General features: G+C 42.1%; 1 protein-coding gene across 2 annotated transcripts in view; it reads right to left on the bottom strand.

Annotated features, from left to right (window-relative positions):
- MYO10 (myosin X) overlaps positions 1-19,940 on the bottom strand; it is a 160,402-nt gene that overhangs the window by 89,466 nt on the left and 50,996 nt on the right. The window contains exons 1-2 of one of the 2 annotated variants that reach the window (XM_057428890.1): positions 13,779-13,884; positions 4,494-4,652 (exon numbers count right to left, since the gene is read on the bottom strand). In XM_057428890.1, coding sequence (XP_057284873.1) covers positions 4,494-4,652; positions 13,779-13,844 — 225 coding nt within the window. In that variant the 5' untranslated portion in view covers positions 13,845-13,884. Of the gene's footprint in view, positions 1-4,493; positions 4,653-13,778; positions 13,885-19,940 lie in introns of those variants that run through there. The other variant, XM_057428891.1, reaches the window with a different exon arrangement.

The raw sequence follows: 19,940 nt of genomic DNA, 5'->3' as shown, positions 1-19,940 counted from the left end.
CTTTCCCATCTGAGTTACTCTGTGCTTGTTGCTTCAGCTGAAGAGAGAAAGGAAGGCAGCCACGAAAACTGAGCTCCTAATTACCATCATCCTCCCTCTGATGTGGATGTGTCTGCTACAGCACTACATGTCTACGTGGCGGGTACAGAAGTCTTTATACATACGCACACAAACATCACAGATGGTTATAATTACTGACGGGCAAGCTGCAGTTCTAATTTGAAAGTAAGCAAAAATAGGTTATGTTGTCTCCCACCCCTCTTGGTCACCACACACAGCCACTGGACAACCCCGAGGCCAGTCTCTCCATCACGGGAGGGTGGCCAAGGGACTGCCACACCTCACCCCACACGGCACACCTCTCTGGGCACAGGTACATGTTCTCCACCTAAACAAGACAGGCACGCGTCAAATCATCACCACTTCAAAGGGGAACGTGCCTACCTGGCACTTCAGAGCTTAATTCAAAAGGAAAAAAAAAAAAAATCAGATGTGCTTTGAAACTTCCTTGTTGCTTGAACTCAGGCAAACAAGGGTGGATCTGACACTGAAAACCTCCATACTGACCTGCACAATGTATACTGCAGCTACTCCCAACCTGCCTCTCACCTCAGCAAAAGCTGCTCTCTAATTCTCTGCTCTGCTGAAATTCACCCTCCTACATCAGTAACTAACCGCTGGCCACGGAGACAAGGCAACTGCAGCTCATCCCAGAGCCAGCTCAAACACTGTAATTTGTGCATCTTGCAGCACAACCCATGCTGTGTGGTTTATGGTGTCCTCTCCAAGGCTAAGCCAGTCTCCTCTGCAATGTGTACTTAACTGAAAGTAAACCAGAGTCAACAGCTTCAGGAACAACTCCTCTTTGAACAACAGCAAGGACAGCCAATGAAGCACTTCCTCTCCACATGCCCTGTGCTGGCCTTGCTTCAGAGGCATTCGCCTTCACAAAAGGCTCCATTTTCAAATGTGGGCACCTTCCACTTTTAGCACGAGCGTTTATCTTTCCATATGTTGCCAAGTACCAGCCTAGCATGCAAGCTAATCTGAGTGTTCAAAGACAGGCATTAAACCTTGTATCCCAATGTCTGGAATCTCCTGTATCAAGTTGTTCCTGCTGGAGTAAAACAGGGGAGGAAATAACACCTCCCCCCCACTGAACTCCTGGACCATATGATCACTGCCATCCTTCCCTGGACAACAAAAGTGCTGATAGCCCAGAAGCACACTTTTAGATAAAAGCATTATTAATCAGTAAACCTGAAAAAGTACCAGAGAGGGGCCTGCTCTAAGTAATCAAGGAAGGGCTTTGACATCCCATGCTTCTTACAGCCCAAAAAGGGAAAGCACACACTCTTCAAGGGAATTCAGACAAAAAGTATCACAAGTAGATGTCAACAGGCTTGACACTGATACAAAAAGATGGTGGCATGTAGACATCAACAATTTTTGCTATTCACCTTCTTACTAACAGCACAGATTCAGCTAAGAGCCTCAACTCAGTAAGTGCAGAGCCAGGCATCATTCAGGCTCTGAACATAGGCTGTATGCTAAATCAATATTGCTCCCTCACCAAGAAATACAGAAAACCCTCTGCTGACCTGTAATACCTGCAGCTGTTGGCAGCAGCAAAGTAAGTCATGGACACATTTGACAAAACTTGGCACCCATGGCAAATATCTTTATAATATTAATTAGTAAGTAGTGAAGAGCTTAGGAACACGGGGATGATTATATGAGACAAAAATGTTATTAAGTAAAGGAAGATTAAACTGAACTCAGACATCTGAAGATATTTACTTAAATACTTACTGCTGGAGAAACAGTTCCTCAAATGCATACGCACAAGTTAACAGTGGAAGGTTTGCATAAATAATTGTCTTGCTGAGACAGCAACTGTTTGAATTTCCTTTTGTTTCTTCTGTATTTCTGAAATTATATACACTTGATACTACAATTCATTATATTGTACTTCACATAACTTGTGTGTCTGCAAAGAAGCAAGCCTCAAAACACACACCCTGATTCAAGTACACTGCTCATTAAGGGTACAGTCTTATTGCCACTGAGAAAACAAGCAAAAAACTGCCACACTTAAGAACCACACTAATATGCTTGTAATACTACAAGTATATAACTCAAAAAATGCCAGCATACACCTTTGCTTATCCTCTCCCCTGCTCAGAAAGTGGACAGGGAGGTGCACAGAGCTGAAGTAAAAAGGGACCTGTAAGATAAAAGCCAGGACACAGCAATTATATGGTGGTTAATGTTCAGGATGGCAAGAAGTCTTCCAAAGGAATGATTATATTAAGCTCAGAGTGGAGAGGGGCACATGCCTTTCCAATTTAACCCTAATGTGCAAGGGACAGACACCAAGGTGCCGGGGTGGATACAAGAGACAGTATGCCCACTACTCTGATGAAGCAATTCCTGGCCAAGACAGAGGACTTTTCAGAGGGAAGGGAGAAGGCAGATGTACAATCTGTGAAGTTTTGATTGCTCCTGGCATGAACTCCACTGGCTTCTAGTGTCCTGTACAAGAACTAGTCTTGTCTCAATACAGAATGGCCAGGAATCTGATCTCTTCAGCCGCAAGTACACCTTTGAAAATAGTAAAGTTAATGCACCTTCCAGTCCTTAACATCAAACATTAAAATACTATTAACTATTTAACACAGTTAAGAGATTTTGGCTTGAAAAGACAATGTTCCTTTTGCAATGGCAACACCTCTTCTTGCAACACAAGCCCATGTATCAATGAAGTTTCATAAAATTTTTCAAGCTATTTAATCATCTTGTCTTGGAGTTTGTGTTCCTGAAGCCCTGTCCTGCTAAAACACTATCACTGGTACAGCAGGAGTGGGGTACTAATGAGGACTGAGAAAAGAAGATGCTTCTTACACAAAGGTCCTGGTTACATATGCAGGACAACAGAGAGGCTTTCATGCGCATTTCAAAACACCTTTTTTCTGACCACCTTTCCAATAATTTTTCAGGTGAGGTGGACTTGTAGGAAGGAGTAAGCAGTAAAATTAGCAAAACTGAAAGGACAATGAGTATTCAGCAACAACTGAAGATCAGTCATCATTAACAGCACACAAACCTGTTTGTCTAGAAATGTACACCGCACTGAACACCAAGTATCAGAATACCCTAAACTTGCCTTGACAAGCTAAGAAATAAGCTAGGACATGTCTCTTCAGAATAAGGCTATTCTTTGCCTCTTCAAAAAAATCATCCCCTTCTACACACTTGCTTTTTAAAAGGGGAAAGTGTCCTCCATCTGAGTACATTTAATGGCTCAGAAAACACTTTTTATTTTGACTCACACTAAGCATTATTTTCTAATAACACTGGTAGAAAACTAAACTCTTCGTAAGCAGCTATTTTCCTCCATACACAGAGGATTGTTCATATATGGTGGCATTTCTTTTTCTGAAAGGATAAATGGTTCATTTGAAGAAAAAAAAACCCACACATAAAAGCTTTCGTAAAGAGAATTACCTCAACATTTAGAATTCCTCATACTAGCCACTTTAAAAGTAATGTCAACGGAACAAAATTTCCTCATGCCCCTTTTTGGATTTTATCAAAGAAATTTCTAAACAGAGGGAAAGTTTATTTTTATGCTAAGATCTGTTCACATTTAAAAAATAAATTAAACTTAATAGATGAAGCCTGGAATAAATTGTATATATGGCCAAATCTCAAGGCCCTAGACAGGTGATGCAAACAAAAATTAATGTTCAGCAATTCTTAATTTAAAAAAAACAACCAAACAAAAAAAAAATCTCCACCCAAAACTATCAACCACTGAAGAGTGAGATTACACAATCTCTAAACAGCCACTATTCCTTGTACCTTTCTCACATTCAGTGTAGTTCCAGATTCAGAAAAGATTAATACCTAATCAGTTTAAGACTAACAAAAAAATCTAATCACAAAACCCTTCATTACAGAGCTGAGAAAAAAAAAACCTTCTGTGTGGACTAATTCCTAGGTTTTGAAACCTTTAAAAATCTGCCTGTTCTCAATACACCCCAAATTCCAACTCTGTATTTAATGGCACGGGTCCTCAGCTTGACAATTTAATACTTTTTTTGTAATACTAAAAGGTGATCAGAATTGGATCTTGGCCTGATGGGATCTCAAATGGCAGTCTCAGACTAAATCCCACCACATTGTCCCTGGTGATGTACACAGCACATATTGTTGGGGCAGAGAGTCTAAAGGAGAAGAGAAACTTGAAAGCCCTTTACACAACCCTGCCAGGTATACAAGGGATTGCCTGGCCAGCCCGAGCTACCTTCTCCTTCCACTGTTGCTGGTGAGAAGTCACTAGGTGAGGCATGCTTCAGCTCTGTGTGGATACACAAAGAACTGGAGAACATTAGGAGGGGAGATACCACAGAACAGTAAAACGCACACAGCACTTCTACATTCAAAAACATTCCCTCTGGATATTTTTCTTAATTTTAGAAGAAACTTACATAGATTTTATCTTGCTGATATCGCTGAAATAAGTTGTGCATAATGGAGCCTTCGTGGAGATCTACAAGTGCTGCCATGTCTTCCACACTCTCTGCGCTTGTTTGATGCATAGGCGTTACTTTTTGGTGTGTGATAGTGCTCTGCTTGTAAGTGAATACCTGAAAGAGGGGAAACAAAGAAAATATCAGAACACACATTCAAAAAAATTAAATGGAGCTTTCATACCCATTCATATTCCCTATCCAGTTTATCAGTGTGCAGACTTGTAAAATATAATAGCCTGCCAGTCATACCTTCTTCTAAAGCTTCTCTGACAATAACTGAAGCCCCAAATACATACACAGGGGTCATATAAAACTAGCATATACTGCCAATGCACTGAGAACTGTAAGGGGTCTTTTCCACTTTAAGGGCAAATGTAATCTCATCTCAATCTGGACTGCTATTAGACTTCTTCAGGAGAAAAATAAACCAAGCAATAATTGTTCCCCAAAAATCCAAATCCAACCAAACAAAAATCCACCCCTTACAGTAAACCCAACATACACAAATTATTCTGTAAAGAAATGTTTTACAGTGCAAAACAACAAATGAAAATTATTGTTCTAACAGGCTGCAAGTATTTATATGTTTGAACTGAAATCCACTTAAATGTTTCCTTTCAATTCTCCGGTCAGGATGGCTGTCAGGTTAGGTCATTATTCCTAATGCAAGTAGCGTGCCTAGTTCAGTGTGCTGCAAATATCTGTAAATGAATAGGCAAACCAATTTCTAGTGAATGGACTTTTGAGATGAATTTCTGAAGCTTGCTCCAAACAGACAGTAAAAGCTCTAAAAAAGCCACAATTTAAATACTCAGTCAGAAGGCACTTCCACAAATACGCTCAGAAGAGGTACATGTCCACAACCTAGTTAAACTTTAATGAATATTAATGACACCACTAAAAACTAAACCAATAGCTTTGGAATTCAGATTACCATTTTCTTTTTATTTACATCTTGGCAGCTCATCCTTACAGATATCTGCCTGCACCTCATAGCCGATACTACTCAGCCAATGTACCTGGGTCCCTGATAATGGCACTGTTTCAGTGTGAGAAAGTCAAGTGTGGGGTAATGCAAATACTTCAATGATTTTGAAAACCTTCCAAAAATCTTTTGAAATTTATTTCAATTTATATATCATTTCTATTTATAAAGAAGATGGAAGAAGCGCTGGTGAGCACCAGTGAGAAAAAGAAGCCGAAGCAGCAAGAGTCTGAACACCAGCTGGACTTAATATCAAAGCTCTGTACTCTGATATCCCACCAGTTGACAAAGATGAGCTGTCTGATGATATTTGTTCATCAAAATTGTACCCCAGGCATCCCAAATGCTGGCACAGACCATGGCACTGTTACAGCTGTCACTCACACCAGCACAAAGTGTACTGGGGGATGGCTGAAACAAATCTCGAACAGATGCTGGAAGGCAACAGAGATGTCAACAGGATAGGTGAGCAAAACATCGGAAAGTTCCTATAAATTTGAAGTATCCAAAGCACAATCCCTAACTGTAGGAAAAAGACAGACACCAAGAGATCTGAGCCTTATTTTGTGGTAAACAACCATCATGATGACAGGACAAGCATTTGCACAGGGCAGAGAGATGCTTTGCCCACTCAAACCTACTATTTTCTCTTCTTCAGGCTGGTTCTCATACTTCCACCTCTCACACATTGCTTTCTTGTCTGGGTGAGGAAATGGCTCTGTGAGCTCACTCAAAGATTGGCGTGTGCACTGACTGGCTAGAAAACACACCAACTTTTCATGATGGCTGCCACCCAAATCAGAAAGGGGAAGGACTTCTTCTCCAGTGCTGGAGAGTTACTTTTCCTTTACTTTTAATTCTTACCAGAGCCTCTTAGAGCACCCCTTAGAGTTCCTAAACCCGCTGTAAAACTTGGTCAAAATCATCTAACAAGATCAAAGTCATCAGCCAGGGCAGCAGGATCACATGCACAGACCTCATTTCCTTAAAATGGGCTTTTTACAGTCCTGCTGCTCAAGCCCTGACAGGCCTGTTTTGTTTTATTTCATCTTGATTCATGCCTTTATTAGGACAAAGGCGTGAAAAGGCTACCTTGAACTTTATCATTACTAATTAGACCACCACATCAGGAAATATTGCAGCAGTTGAAATCCTCAGGAAATAGGAACCAAAAGCCATTCTACAAAGTCAGCATGGACAAGAGGAAGACAAACGAGTCTTCTGAACTTAAACAGGAGCCTGTTGGCAGCATACAGGAGTGTCCATCCTCAAGGATCCTGCTAGCATTTCTGGAAGGTCAAGTAAAATACGCAGGAAACTTGGAATAAGATTTAAGACAAACCTAAATGAGAATTCAGCAAAAACTTCTTTCCTCTTAAGATAAAAATGGTCCAAGATAACAAACATGTTGAATACATGGAAACCTATAAATTAAACCCTAAAGAGACAGCACACAAAATAAGAACTCTCGAATTTATTATAGAAGTGAAAATTAGAGGTTGAGGTATGAAGGAGCAATGCAAGGGACAACAAGAAAAAGAACAAGCTAAGACAAAACAGCATAAATAGGCTAAACAACAGTAAAGAGCACTTCACTGGGAAAGGAGAACACCACTTCAAAACTGCTCTCCTGTCCCTACTGCTGATGAACACGCTAAAAAGGTACTCAAATGAGGGAGCAACATGAAAAGCTGGGAGGCCCATGCCACCATGTTCCCAGGTAACATGGGAAAAAGCTGTGCAGGCACTACCACGCTCAAAAATAATGTAGGAGGGAACTATCAGATACCCAAATGTTAACAGCTTGCTGAAACTGAGAACCCACACTCGAAGGCTGGAGGAGTGCTGTTGTCTTGAAGAAAGCGAATACGACTAAAAGGAAGTAATCGCATGCTGCTGAATCAGATTTCTTTCTCTAGTCAAAAGGGAAAGATTGAAGAGACAGGTAAGTGAGGACAGGAATATCTGACTGAACATTAAGAATAGGGCAACATGCAGAAACTGTAAAACAAAACATACTGGTGTGGTTTTGACAGCCTGTTTCAAAACTTTGATGATACAATGCTACATCCTCATTCACATCTGTTCAGAAATCTACAGGATTACTAAATCAATTATGTTCTCTCCATAATTGGGTAAAATTCATCAGCCTTGCTGTGACGGGGACATATCCAGAGCAGTGGTACTCATAGCACTTGCCAGATCTGCTTCAGGACACAATGTCAAGCCCTGAAATCTCTGAGAGCAAGATCCACATTGATACTTTCCAAAAATACCACTCAGATGAGAAAGAAGGACAATTAGAGCAAATGAATTCATCATCTCACAATGAGAACATTAGCACGGGACATGGTACCAAGGAGAAAGAAGTTAGGGGAAAATCCTCAACAGCACACCAGCATGTCCAGGATGTGGGCACAACTGCACTGCACGTATGGGACAGATTCCCATGTCACCCTCTGAAACACCGTCCAGATCCCCAGCCACTGCTGCAGGAACTGCCTTCTCTTTGCAGAAAATGCCAGTCAAGACACTCTCTAATGCACTGTATGAACCTGAAGAATTCAGACTGAGATTAAAGTTGAGACTGCAGATGAGCAGTAATTGGGTAATTGGGTTTTTGGCAGTTGCTGTATCATGAAGGGGTTTGCTCTGAAGCAGAAGTGTCATATGTAAATAAATAAATAATTTCATACGGGACTCTACTTGGAAAAATCAACAAACCCTAAATCACACACCAAGTCAAAGACATATAAAGAAAAATGATAGCTTGAACAAGTAAATGCATAGTTTTCACCTTTTCATGAACACTGCTGCATAAGTAGTGCAATATTGTACTCCAAAATGTACAAGTATTTCTTAGGCAAGTCTGTATCTTTATATTTGGTTCAGAAAAGCATTTTTTTGAATGCCATGCAATTTGGAATAACTAGTACTTTACATGAACATATGCTTTTAAAATTGACCAGTGAGCATGTAAAGAAAACAACCCACAAACAAATCAGGAGTTGAGGCACACGACTGCAATTAAATTAATTTCACTGATGCTTTTAAAAGAGCATGAAAACCACCGGCATGAAAATCCTAATATTCCCCACTTCTTTATGTTGAAAATTACATTCTTATCCTATGCAACCAATCCGGCATGAGAAAAAGAAAAGAAGTCCTTCAAGCATTTTATTTAAGGGGAGTATCACAAAACAATGTCTAATTAATTTTCTGCACTGACAAATTATCCCATAGCTCAAGATCTAAGAATTATATTTTAACAAAAGATTTAGTTTGTAATACAATTTATTAACACCAGGAAAGAATGACAGAGTGGGCCTTCAACAACAGGAGCACACAATGCTTTCTCTTACAGCATCATTTTCTGACATGATGACAAGTGACAAAAATCCCTACTTGAATAAGGTCATTAAAAGGTAACAAGAGATACCACAACAGCTGAGTCAAGTGAGTTTAGGAGAATGCTGAATTAAGTCTTTAGGTAAAGCGTATCAAAAGCCCACACAATTCCCACTTCTTGCAGAAGCCACAAGTCACACTCAGGCCTTCCAGTCTGCTTGGAGCCCATACACAACTGAATCTCTCAGGGGGGTTGTCACAGGAAGGTTTTGGTCTGATGCTGATAATCCATATTGGATGGGAGGAAGGCAGAAGATACTCCAAAAGTCTCCTGATCATCAATTTGGTATTTGAATTACAATAATCTTCATTATCTCAATGACATTCCATGAGATTTTTATTTAAACGCAGAAATAGGCTTGTCTGCATCTTGGAAGCTCTGACCCAAAGTAGATAACTACTGAATCTGCTCTCTGAAAATATGCAAGATTGTCTACCGAGAAGTTTACATATTGTGAGCATTTTAGGGCAGCCCCTTCTACACAGTGACTTGAATACTCACCCCTCCCAAACACAACTCCCAAACAGTGCAGGCTCAGGTCTCTTTCTTTAATTCAAAGATTGAGATTTGGGTTTGAGGAGGGGGTGACAGTGGGCACTGGCTCCTCACCGCTGCTGCCTCCAGACAGGAAGGAGAGGCCTGCCCATGGCCTCGAGCTGGACTATTCCTCATGGCCATTACCCACCACATGGGCAGCGACTGCCTGAGGCTGTCAGATGCCATCAGCTTCACCATCAGCAACACACGCCAGATGTGGTGGTGTCTGACCCCAGCCAAGTCCTGCACGCTGCAATGCTTGGGAATGGTTACACAGCTTAGCATGTCCCTCTTCCCAGTGTGGTTGCAATAAATCAAAAAGGGTGGGGCGTTTTGGTAGGGATAACAGAAAAGGGGCAACCAACCTCCCTCCACTGCCCTTCCCTAAGCAAGAAAACTTCTTACAAACCTTAGATGTACCATACAAAGTGCAGGGCCTTACAGAAGATAATAGTGGTATTCTTACATGCAAAATAGAAATATCCAAATCTTGTCACACACTTGATCTAAATTAACTTGTTCAAATCCAGGTAACCAGAGGAGTAATGTAAAACATCACAGTTTAAACATAAAACTAGGTAAGACAGGGAAAGCGAAGGCGAAGAGGTATTGTAAAGAAGTCACCTAAAAGAAAGGTTTACATAAAACAAACAAACAAAACAAAACAAAATCCAAGCAAACTATTTTCAATAATGCCTATTATATTAGCAAACCAACTGCTACAGCATCTGGCCAGACCACAGATACCAGAAAGCAAAGCTATCTGTGACCCAAAAAGTGAAGTCCACAGCCTTCCTGTCATTGCCCCAGGAACTACTCCATGTGAGTTTTTCATAGGGTTACTCCCCACTGCAACGGTGATGCCCACGAAAATCCACACGACACAACAACAACTCCAGAGGACTCAGCTTGAATGTTCAAGACATCAGTCTCCTAAGGCATCTTTTTGCTTACGGTCACTGACCCCACAGCAGAGAGATGATGAGTGCAGCCCACCAAAATATACAGGACTGTACAGAGAAACATCCACTTAAAAATACCAATTTCTTTCTGTTCTCTGCTGTTGGTCTGAACTGAGGATCATCATTTGTGCTTCCCTCATGTTTAGAAGTTAAAAGAATGCAATAAATCTTACAAAATGTCTTTATACATGAGTCCAAGCAGAAAAAAAGAGGCCTTGGGCTCACATTACAAGCAGTGGAATGCAGCGTTCCAGGGAGAAAAATAAATCAAGACAAGCCCAAGGACCCAGAAATTAAAAACAAAAATAAAAATATAGTAGTTCACTGTTTATTCCTGGAGAGATCTACTGTCTGAGCAGATACTTAACATACAGGACAAGGATGCTCTCTTATAAATCAAAGGCAATTTAAGACCAAATGTAAAGCAGATTAACTACTGACATTTTAAATTCTACAGTTAATCATGACAAGAGTGTGACCCAAGTAATTTTTTGTCTGATAGTTTACTATTTCTCTGTAACAGCTGACCTTAGACATCCATTCCCTTGTCACAAAACAATCTTTCAGGCAACAAGATAGACCAGGGCCCAAGGCTTGCTTTTATGCCACATAATTTAATCTTTTTCAAAGCAACAAAAAACCCCAAACAAACAAACAAAAAACCAACCAACCAAACAAAAAACCCAAACAAAACAAAATCTTATCTATTAAACTATGGAGGAAAACAAAATAATTTTATGTAAGGAATTTACCGAGGTAAAAAAAAATAAACGTATTACCAACTAAACTGATAGCGTTACTACTGTGACTAACGCTGGTCTTCAAGCAAATATCCCATACACACATCAACTAAGAATCAGCTTCTTTCCCACTTGTTTTGTAAAATTCCTATCCATTTACCCTGGGAATCACCCCACTCCCTAACCTCCCTTCACAGTCAGATCTTAATCTTGACCTCTAGTGCAAAATGTCCACTTTGCACATTACTATATCCACAAAATCAGTTGAGCAACACCCAACCCATAAATTTCCTCTATTTCATCTTTACTTTCTGCTCACTTGGGTTCCTGCCATTTTCTGTCTTCGTTCCTCTTCCTACCAATCAAACCACTTCCAAACCCTTCCTCTCAGTCCCCCTAATTCTTTTCAGACCTGTCGGAGCCTGAGACATCTGGATCAGGAGCTACTCCCAGGTTCAAGTGCTGGGAGCCCATCCTGGTGCCTTTCCCCATCCTCTCCCCCACCTCCAGCAGCTACAGCACCAGTGATGGCTTGCAGCAGCTCCCCTGAATGGCTTTCTTACTACAACTTGCAGACTGTCACACTCATGCAGAATACCCCTCTTTGCTCCCATGCTCTGCAGCGTGGGGAAGCATGCTGCCAGGAGGGCAATCCTGGTCATCACAGCAGCAGATCTTAGCAAACCCAGTAAATCGCACATCTTTGTTGTTTCCCTGTGCACTGACCACTATCAATAACCTTGATCTTGTCTGATCAAGACTTCTCACCTAACGCCTATTCCACAAGAAGTATTTCAAAACAGTTTATTCCACATACCAGCCTGTTTCCGTTGATAGACAAGCTCTACCATCAAGTACAAACAGGCTTCCAATTACAGGTTCAATGCTTATGACCCTTCAATTGGAGTAGCCTACACAGACAATAAGGAAATTTAATTCAAATTAAACACATCAATTTTACCCAGATTATACTATAGTAAGCCTCTAAGCAGTCCTTGCTAATTCTTACAAGTAAAAATAGAAGTGTGTCTTTTACTTTCTCTGCAAGCAGCCTTGTATGACTTACAGTTATACATTGCCTGAAGACACCACAAAGCTCAATTTTTAAGAAGCCTTCCTACAACTACTGTGACTATAGCATTGCAGAAAACATGAAACTTTCCCAGTATGTCACACCAGCACTTGCTTCACCACAGCAAAGTGCTCCTTTCTCTTCATGAACCAGGAAGTGGAGGGGCTGCAGCTGCCCAGGCTCTTCCAGAACGCTGGACTGAGTGGAGCAGCCTAAGGGCAGGACACAGGAGATGTAAACCAAGATGGGCATTCAGCTCCCTGCCAGGCAGAGGCTGAGTCTCACCAGCTTAGACCACACAGCAAGGCAAGGGAAGACCTCCAACCTGGACTGCAAGATGAAGCAGACAGCAGATTCTGGCACATAGGAGAGGAACTGAAGAAGCTCTGGGCCCATATTCCCTATGGGTTCAATCCTCCACCTGGGACACCCCATCAAAGGCACCCCAAAGTCAGTGTTACTGTAGGCAGCACCCAGCAAACAGGTGTAATGGCAATACTCCTTTTTGCATTATAACCTTAACTAGCTCCAGGGACAAGAGGGGTGAGGACTGATGGTTTCATCTTCTCAGAAGGAAGACCAAAATACTAAAACCCCCACAAAACCTCCCTCACCCCTTATCCACCATTTGCCATACCATGGAAAGTCCATCTATGGACACTGTCAGGCACCGAAAGATTACCTTGACTGACAAAATCAGTTAGAGCTCAAGAGAGACTCTCGATTTCAAACTCATATTTATTCAATGATTCATGTAAGATAAACAATGACTATCTGCAATGGAATGAACAAGACTGAATTTGAACAAAATGCCCTGCTATCAAGAACTGGAACAACTCTGTTCAATAAGCAGCTTATGAATCATACCAGCTTTTCAGGTATGAAGCAATCTCAATAGGTCTCTTTTTCGTCTCTATAAAAGAACAAAGAACAACATTGCAGGTAGTTGACTGGACTGCCTCTGAGTCTAGAACAGGAGCACCCTGTGTGCAGTGCTGCAGTAATGAAATCAGAGGCAATGCTTATGTGGGAGCTGGGGCTTTGAGGGGCCATTCCTGCAGAGCAAGCCTTGTCCTGAATGAAAGCTCACCAGAGAAGGAGATACTCTGACGACACCCTGTGGGATGCCAAACAAAACCTGAGCAAAACCTGTTGCGAGCCTTTTGGCCTCATTCCTCTATCTTCCTCTAAGCCCAGCACTTCCTACAAAGCAACCCTGCCCATGGTCTGCATGTGCAGATGGTGCCCAAACCCTGCAGAGAGGCACACACAGGGGGACCAGGGGACTGCCCAGGGAGATGCTGCTGGACAGGGAACTCTTTTTGGGAAGGTTTGTGGCACTTATCACCACCATGCTATTACCCAAACCAAGGAGACGGGCCACAGCATCAGCTATAAAGGCTGAAAGGTGATTGCAGCATCACTGTGCAAGTTGTTCCCTTTCTCAGGGGGGCTGAGGAACTCCCTCAGCAAGGGTACTGCAAAGGGCTGGGGGGGGGAAGAAAAAGGAAACAGCCAAAAGAAAGGGTTTTTACACAGAAGCAGATGGTCTTACTGGCAAATTTCAGTGATCTGAGGCAACACAGGGCTTGGGTTTCCATCACTCCTCCTGCCAGGTAACATACAGCCCCTCTGCTCCAGTCAGTCACAGCTAGACACCACAGTTTTAGCTCCAGCTTCATGGTTTGGTCACCCAGTGCTGGCTGGGTGTTGAGCACTCCAGCAGGCTCCAGCACTGGGACTTGCCATGAGCTAGCCAACATGGCCAGGAGCCAGGCTGGAGAAGGGCTGGTGGGAGCAGTGCATGGCTATCAGCCACAGAAGCCAGAGTGCTCCTAAGGCAATGCCCAGTCAGAAGGGCCTCGGAGGTCTCGATACCCACAACCACCTCCATCCTGAAAGCCATTACCCATAGAAGCTTGAGCAATAGCCTGCAAAGACCTGGATCCCTCACACCTTCTCCTGCACACCTTAGGCCACTGGCAAGAGAGCAAAGCATGGCTCTACTCCAGGGCTTTCCATCACCAACTCTGCCTCTGTGTTCCCACTACAAACCTCCCCTATTTGCTCTCATCTCTCCTCCCTATCCCTCCTTCACCTCCTGGCACCCTCCCTTGCCCACCACTGATGGCGTTTTGAAATCATCCTTGAGGGACTCATTTCCAAGACCCTTTGAGGCCACTCTGATGAAAATTCAGATAGGGGTCTACTATCATCTTTGCTTGTTTAAAAACCCCAGTATTTTATTTTTAGTTTTTTTTTGCCTTTATGTTGCAAGGATAAAAATATCTGAATGCAGGAGATCAATATAAAGCTCTGTATGAGTTTACAGGGATTATAGAATCATAGCATATTTCATGTTGGAAAGGACCCATAAGGATCATGCAGCCCAACTCTGTGCTCTTCTGACAACTACCTAAACTAAACTGTATGACTAACAGCATTGTCCAGATGCTCCTTGAACTCTACAGGTTTGGTGCCATGACTTTCACTGAAGAGCCTGTTTCCAGTGACTGACCAGCCTCTCAGTGAAAAACCTTTTCCTAATGTCTGAATTTCCACTGACGCAGCTTCATTCCATTTCCGATCCTGAAAGCATAAGTCCCAATTGAAGTATGAACCCTGGTCCCTGGCTTGAACAGCAGTCCCTTGCTTACTCATCTCATTTTTAAAGAACCAGAGGAACTCTTCATTAAGCCAGTGTTTCCTACCTGCTGTTCCTGCAGGCTGCCTGCAGTGTGAGGTTTTGACACAGTTATACTGCTGGCAAGACAGACAAGACATTTTATTTACAGCTCAAAGCTTCTTCACTGAAGTAGTCTTTTAATGAGGTAACTGTCTATTAAAATCCCCTTTCCCCAAAACTTGTAGGTGGATAAGGGTAACTTACATGGAGGGGTAAGAGGTAGAAAAGGGAGGAACCGAAGCCCCGAGTACAGTACGTTCCTAAGGACATCTATTTATGAAAACAAAAATATACATGATGACACATAACATGCCATAGAGAATGCTCAAAGAAGAATTATGGGCAGGTGAACACAAAACCCTGGACATCTCCCGAACCCCAAGCATACAGTACAGTTTCCATGGTAGCTTTGTTAACAAGACTATGCTGTTTCAAAGAGTTTTTATCATGTGTGCTGATCTCAGAACAATTTATCAGCCTTTCAGGAAAGGGCTACCTGAGGAGAAACAGTAGGGACACTCCCTCTGTCACTACAGCCATTAATTCAGCTAACCAGCAACTGAGAATTTTTCCAGCTCTGACTGAAAGTAACTGGAGAATGACCTTAACAACAGGGGGAAGGAGTGATTTTCCTTACCTACACATGTGGTTCTGACACGCAGAAGAAAACTTATAATGTAGGCAGCAACAGACCAGCCCTCAGCAGGTCTCCAAAGCTGCCTTTCAACCTACTCAAGTTAGCACTGGGACCCACAACAGCACCATTTCCCTTGCCTGAGAATGCACAAATATCAACAAAATTTTTTGGCCAACATGGAAGCACTGTCAGATTGAAACTGCAGGCAGTTTATCCACACTCAGGATTAGCCAGTGCCATTTGTGTGGCCCGCGAAACCTGCATGAGCATTGGCAGGAGTAGCATAGTCTAGGGAAAGAAGATGTTTTAGCCATATTTCATAGTCTAGGATAGAGCTAAATCTCAGCTGGCTCCATACAGCACAAGTATGGTTTCCTTCAATCAAAGTGTGTGAACCAGGACCGCAGTACATGCAGTCCAGAGACATGGAACAGTCCATATGTGGAACTAGCCTGTCTGAATCATTCACTCTGCTTCACTGCAGATCTCCCTGCGCCAGCAGGAAAGTTTACTATAGCCCATGGCACTGCAAAAAGGGAACATGAAGGCCATGACAGAAGGCTTCACGCAGCATGCAGAAGGCTTCACGCAGCATGCTGGAAGGATTCACTGGCTTTACCACAACACAATACAGATTAATAGAAGCAGCTCATCTTCAGCTCTGCACCCCAGTAAACCTTTCTAAAGACTGAGACACTGAACCTCAACATCCTTGTCTACAGTGCTGTCTCTGTGGATAGATAGGGCTGTGCTGCTTTTCCCTGCCTATCCTGCGTGAACTTGGGGTGTCTCACATTTCTATTTCTCCCAGAAGATGAGGAGCTGGCTGTAAACCAGATTTGCAGCTTCAATGTAGAAATAAAGAGCAGTTGTCCCAGCTACCATATGCTGGAAAGGAACTGCCAGTGTATTATTATATTGCAGGGATGCCTGCCCAAGTCCGCAAACCCTTTGAAATAATAATTCTGCAATAAACCCTCCCGAAGGGCACTGCTCTAGCATGCCCTGCTAGCAGGACCGTGACACAGGACTCTGTGTTCAGAGGGAAGGAGGCAAGGCACCCTGCCTTCCTGCCAGCAAACCACCACTGGCCGCTGCACCAACCATGTGTACAGCATCCACCCATCCCAGGAGGGCTGGGGTTCCTGGTTAACATTGCTCAGGAGACTTGGCAGAAATAGTACAACAGGTGAAAGGGTACAAAAAGCTGGGATAATTCAGAATTTCTATGCAGCAAGCAAAAAGGTTGGGGTTTTCTAATAGTATATCCTGACAGGTCAACTATTCAAAGAGGTTTCATCATCAAAAAGCTGCATAAATATTATTTTCAGAGAGCACAAAGCCATCTTAAAGACTCACATTTTGCCCTTAGAGTCTTGTTTTTCTCCAGGATTAGTGTGTGTTAGGCAACAGCAGCAGGCTCCAGCAAACATGCTCCTGGAGAAGCGCTGCTGGTCAGTTAGTATTGCTACACACTTCAGCCTGCTGCAGCAGGGCTTTGTTTCACTCTCTTCAACCGCAAGGGTGTCCTAAAACGCTACCAAGGCATTTTGGTAGCTGTGGCACAAAGCAAAGGTTACAGCTGCCAGGCACTCAGGGCTCTCATGTTTGCATGGTACTCTCACAAGGCGCCCACCGACACGTCTCATTAGGCTGAACTGCCGCAGAGAGCCACAGTCGTTGTCAGTGAGGAAATCTGAAACTTCTTAGGCTGGTGTAATTGGGACTGGCTCTCTGCTCCCCCTTCCCCAGAACTGTTAGCTGCAGCAGGAGGAGAGCATGCTGCAAGAAAGTACAAAACAGGTTTGGACAAGCATGAAACAAAGCTGCATGTATCTCAAGATAGCAGCTGAGGCGGTTAAGCATCTTTCATTACAACCGTGAAACCCACATCCACGCCCTGAGAGCCCAACCAGCTCAAGTCAGAGGGTTCTGATGGCCACATGCCAGCCTTCAGCAAGTCAGAGGAGCCAAACTGCTAGAGACAATCTATGGTATCTTCAGGTTTTCCTGTTGGAACTCCAGGGTTTTTTTCAGCTCTTTGGTTCACTTTTTAGGGGGGGACACCACAAAATGAAGTTTTCCAGACCTCCTCTGCTCTGGTTTAAGATCAACAAAACCAGTTGAATGCTGCACAATCATTCTATCATCATGAAATCATGGTGAAGAGAAAGGGAATTAGGGGAGTAAACAGAAGAGAGGAAAAAAAAAAAAAACAAAGCCAGGCATATCCAATCCATAAATAAATGACCCTACTGTACCTTCTTTTGCAAAGGTGAAGAAATAAGGGGGATGGCAGTCTTTAAATGGTAAACTCACTGAAATTTCAGATTTTTTTGTGTATTTCTCTGGACTGCAAACCCACATGCAACTTTAATTTGTAAGAAAATACTGTAGTGGGTATGAATGGATACTTACTCCCACTCCAAAATCATTACATTTATACTGGGGAAAAGAGAAGCTGCTTAGTTACAAGCAGCAGACCACAGTTGTCTTAATTGCACTGAACAGGAGCATTAGTCAGACTGATTACATAGTCAGACACTAATCACTTACGTTCTCTCAAATGCATGCTAGTAAATTTGATTATTACTCAAATAGAGTATACATTGTTCAGTATGTCAGAGTGAGCTCTTTCTTTGATTGAAAGCTTTTTAGGGAAAAAAAATCTACCTCTTTGCTATAAAGTTTTACAGTGTCTGGCACAAAGACAAAGACCTCTTGGAGATACTGAACTACCAATATGAAAACATGACTACATTTTAATATGTCTGGTTTTGGGGAAAACAATCTTATATTCTTTTTCCTTGGTTCTATTACAAGGAGCATGAATAAATATACCAGCCCCAGGAGCCATAAGAATTCACAGAACAGCTTAAAAAATAGCATTTCTTCTGTCTGTCATAGAGTTACAACAAGTTCCGATTTTTACACCTTTGAGATAACGCATGAATTACTGTTCAATTTCTGTTACCATGCAAGTAAGAATCTCTTTTCATTGCACGTGTGAAAAGCCTGTGGATATTAAATATAAAACCTTATTTTTTTTTTAAAAAAAGGACTGGTAGAAGGTTTGAATATGCCCAGTATTACTCATACTTTGCAGTAGACTTCTTTTAAGGAAAAAGGCAAGTAAGTGGCACTGCTAGAACTTGTTGAGGAGACTAGAGCACCATCACTCACTGCAGGGCATGAATCCACAGGTATGGGCAGATGAAGTGGTCAAGAGATGTAATATCTTTCAAAGCCACGTCATAAGTCTCATTGTATGGTACGGATATTGCTTTAATACATGTGAGAACATGCATTATATACAGATAAGGAACAGAACTTGCTCTTGGCTGTAAAAGTTTGACAGAGCTGTTCTATAAGCTACTCCCATAAAATCAACATATAAACTACTTGGTCTGCATTTGAACTATGAACCTCCTGACTGTATGTGTATGTTGGAGAAACCCAATTACGATTGATTCCCATAATACAAGCAGCGAGCGATTCATAGCACCTTCCCCCCCATACCTCACCCTCAAATATGGACAGTGCTTCTTCAGCAGTCATGTCAGAATTATAAAGGAGACAGACAAGGAAGATGTCTTATATTCAGAGAATTACTTGGCAGCCTTACATACAACTTTAACATTTATAGGCCTGGAAAGAAAAACCCAACCTTTCCGTGCAAAGAAAAATACATCAGTATTTATCTGGCTCTGTAAGGATACTGTTGTTTGCTTTTGAATTTACTTTGACAAACCTCAAGCACATGATGCTGTAAAAGCTCTGGTTTATATTCTCTAAAACGAGGGTTAGATATAAGTTCAACAGGAAATATGGTGAGATTACCCTCACATGTTACTAAAAACCAATTAGAAGAAAGAGATTAAAATCAGACCACCTTTTCTGATTGCTTGCATGGACAGAAATGTTGTGAAGGGTATATGGACTGCCAATCTTGTGTATTAGTGAATAGTGCTGCCCTCTATTTAACCTTCCCAGGCTACTCTTAACTATCCAAACAGGTCTATTTTACTGTGCTTTTTGATAAATATCATATCTTAAAATGCAGCTTCAGAGATCAGTGAGGAAGACCCATTACCAGCTGATGGGTATATTTATGCAAACCTGTTGCAGTACATCAAACAAGATATAATTTTGAAAAAATTATCCTACAGAACAAACAGCATCACATTAGAAGAAAAAGGATGCATGAAGTAACCATTTTGTTTAGCTAGCCAGGGCCTGAGTTAATGTCACCTTACCCTGTATTTGCGCAATGTGATTCAAGCAGTTTCTCTGCTCTCTTCTGTCTCACCTATGCATGCTTCAGAACTGAGATTTAGGCTTAGAGGCAAAATCCAGTCACTTAATTCCACACAT

The sequence above is a fragment of the Pezoporus wallicus genome, unplaced genomic scaffold (assembly GCF_028554395.1).
Source record: "Pezoporus wallicus isolate ANWC-B61680 ecotype Strahan unplaced genomic scaffold, APGP_CSIRO_Pwel_v1 contig_6658, whole genome shotgun sequence".
NCBI classification, from domain to species: Eukaryota; Metazoa; Chordata; class Aves; order Psittaciformes; family Psittacidae; genus Pezoporus; species Pezoporus wallicus.
Note: the sequence above shows the minus strand (reverse complement) of the source record. Positions and strands in the feature narration are given on the sequence as shown.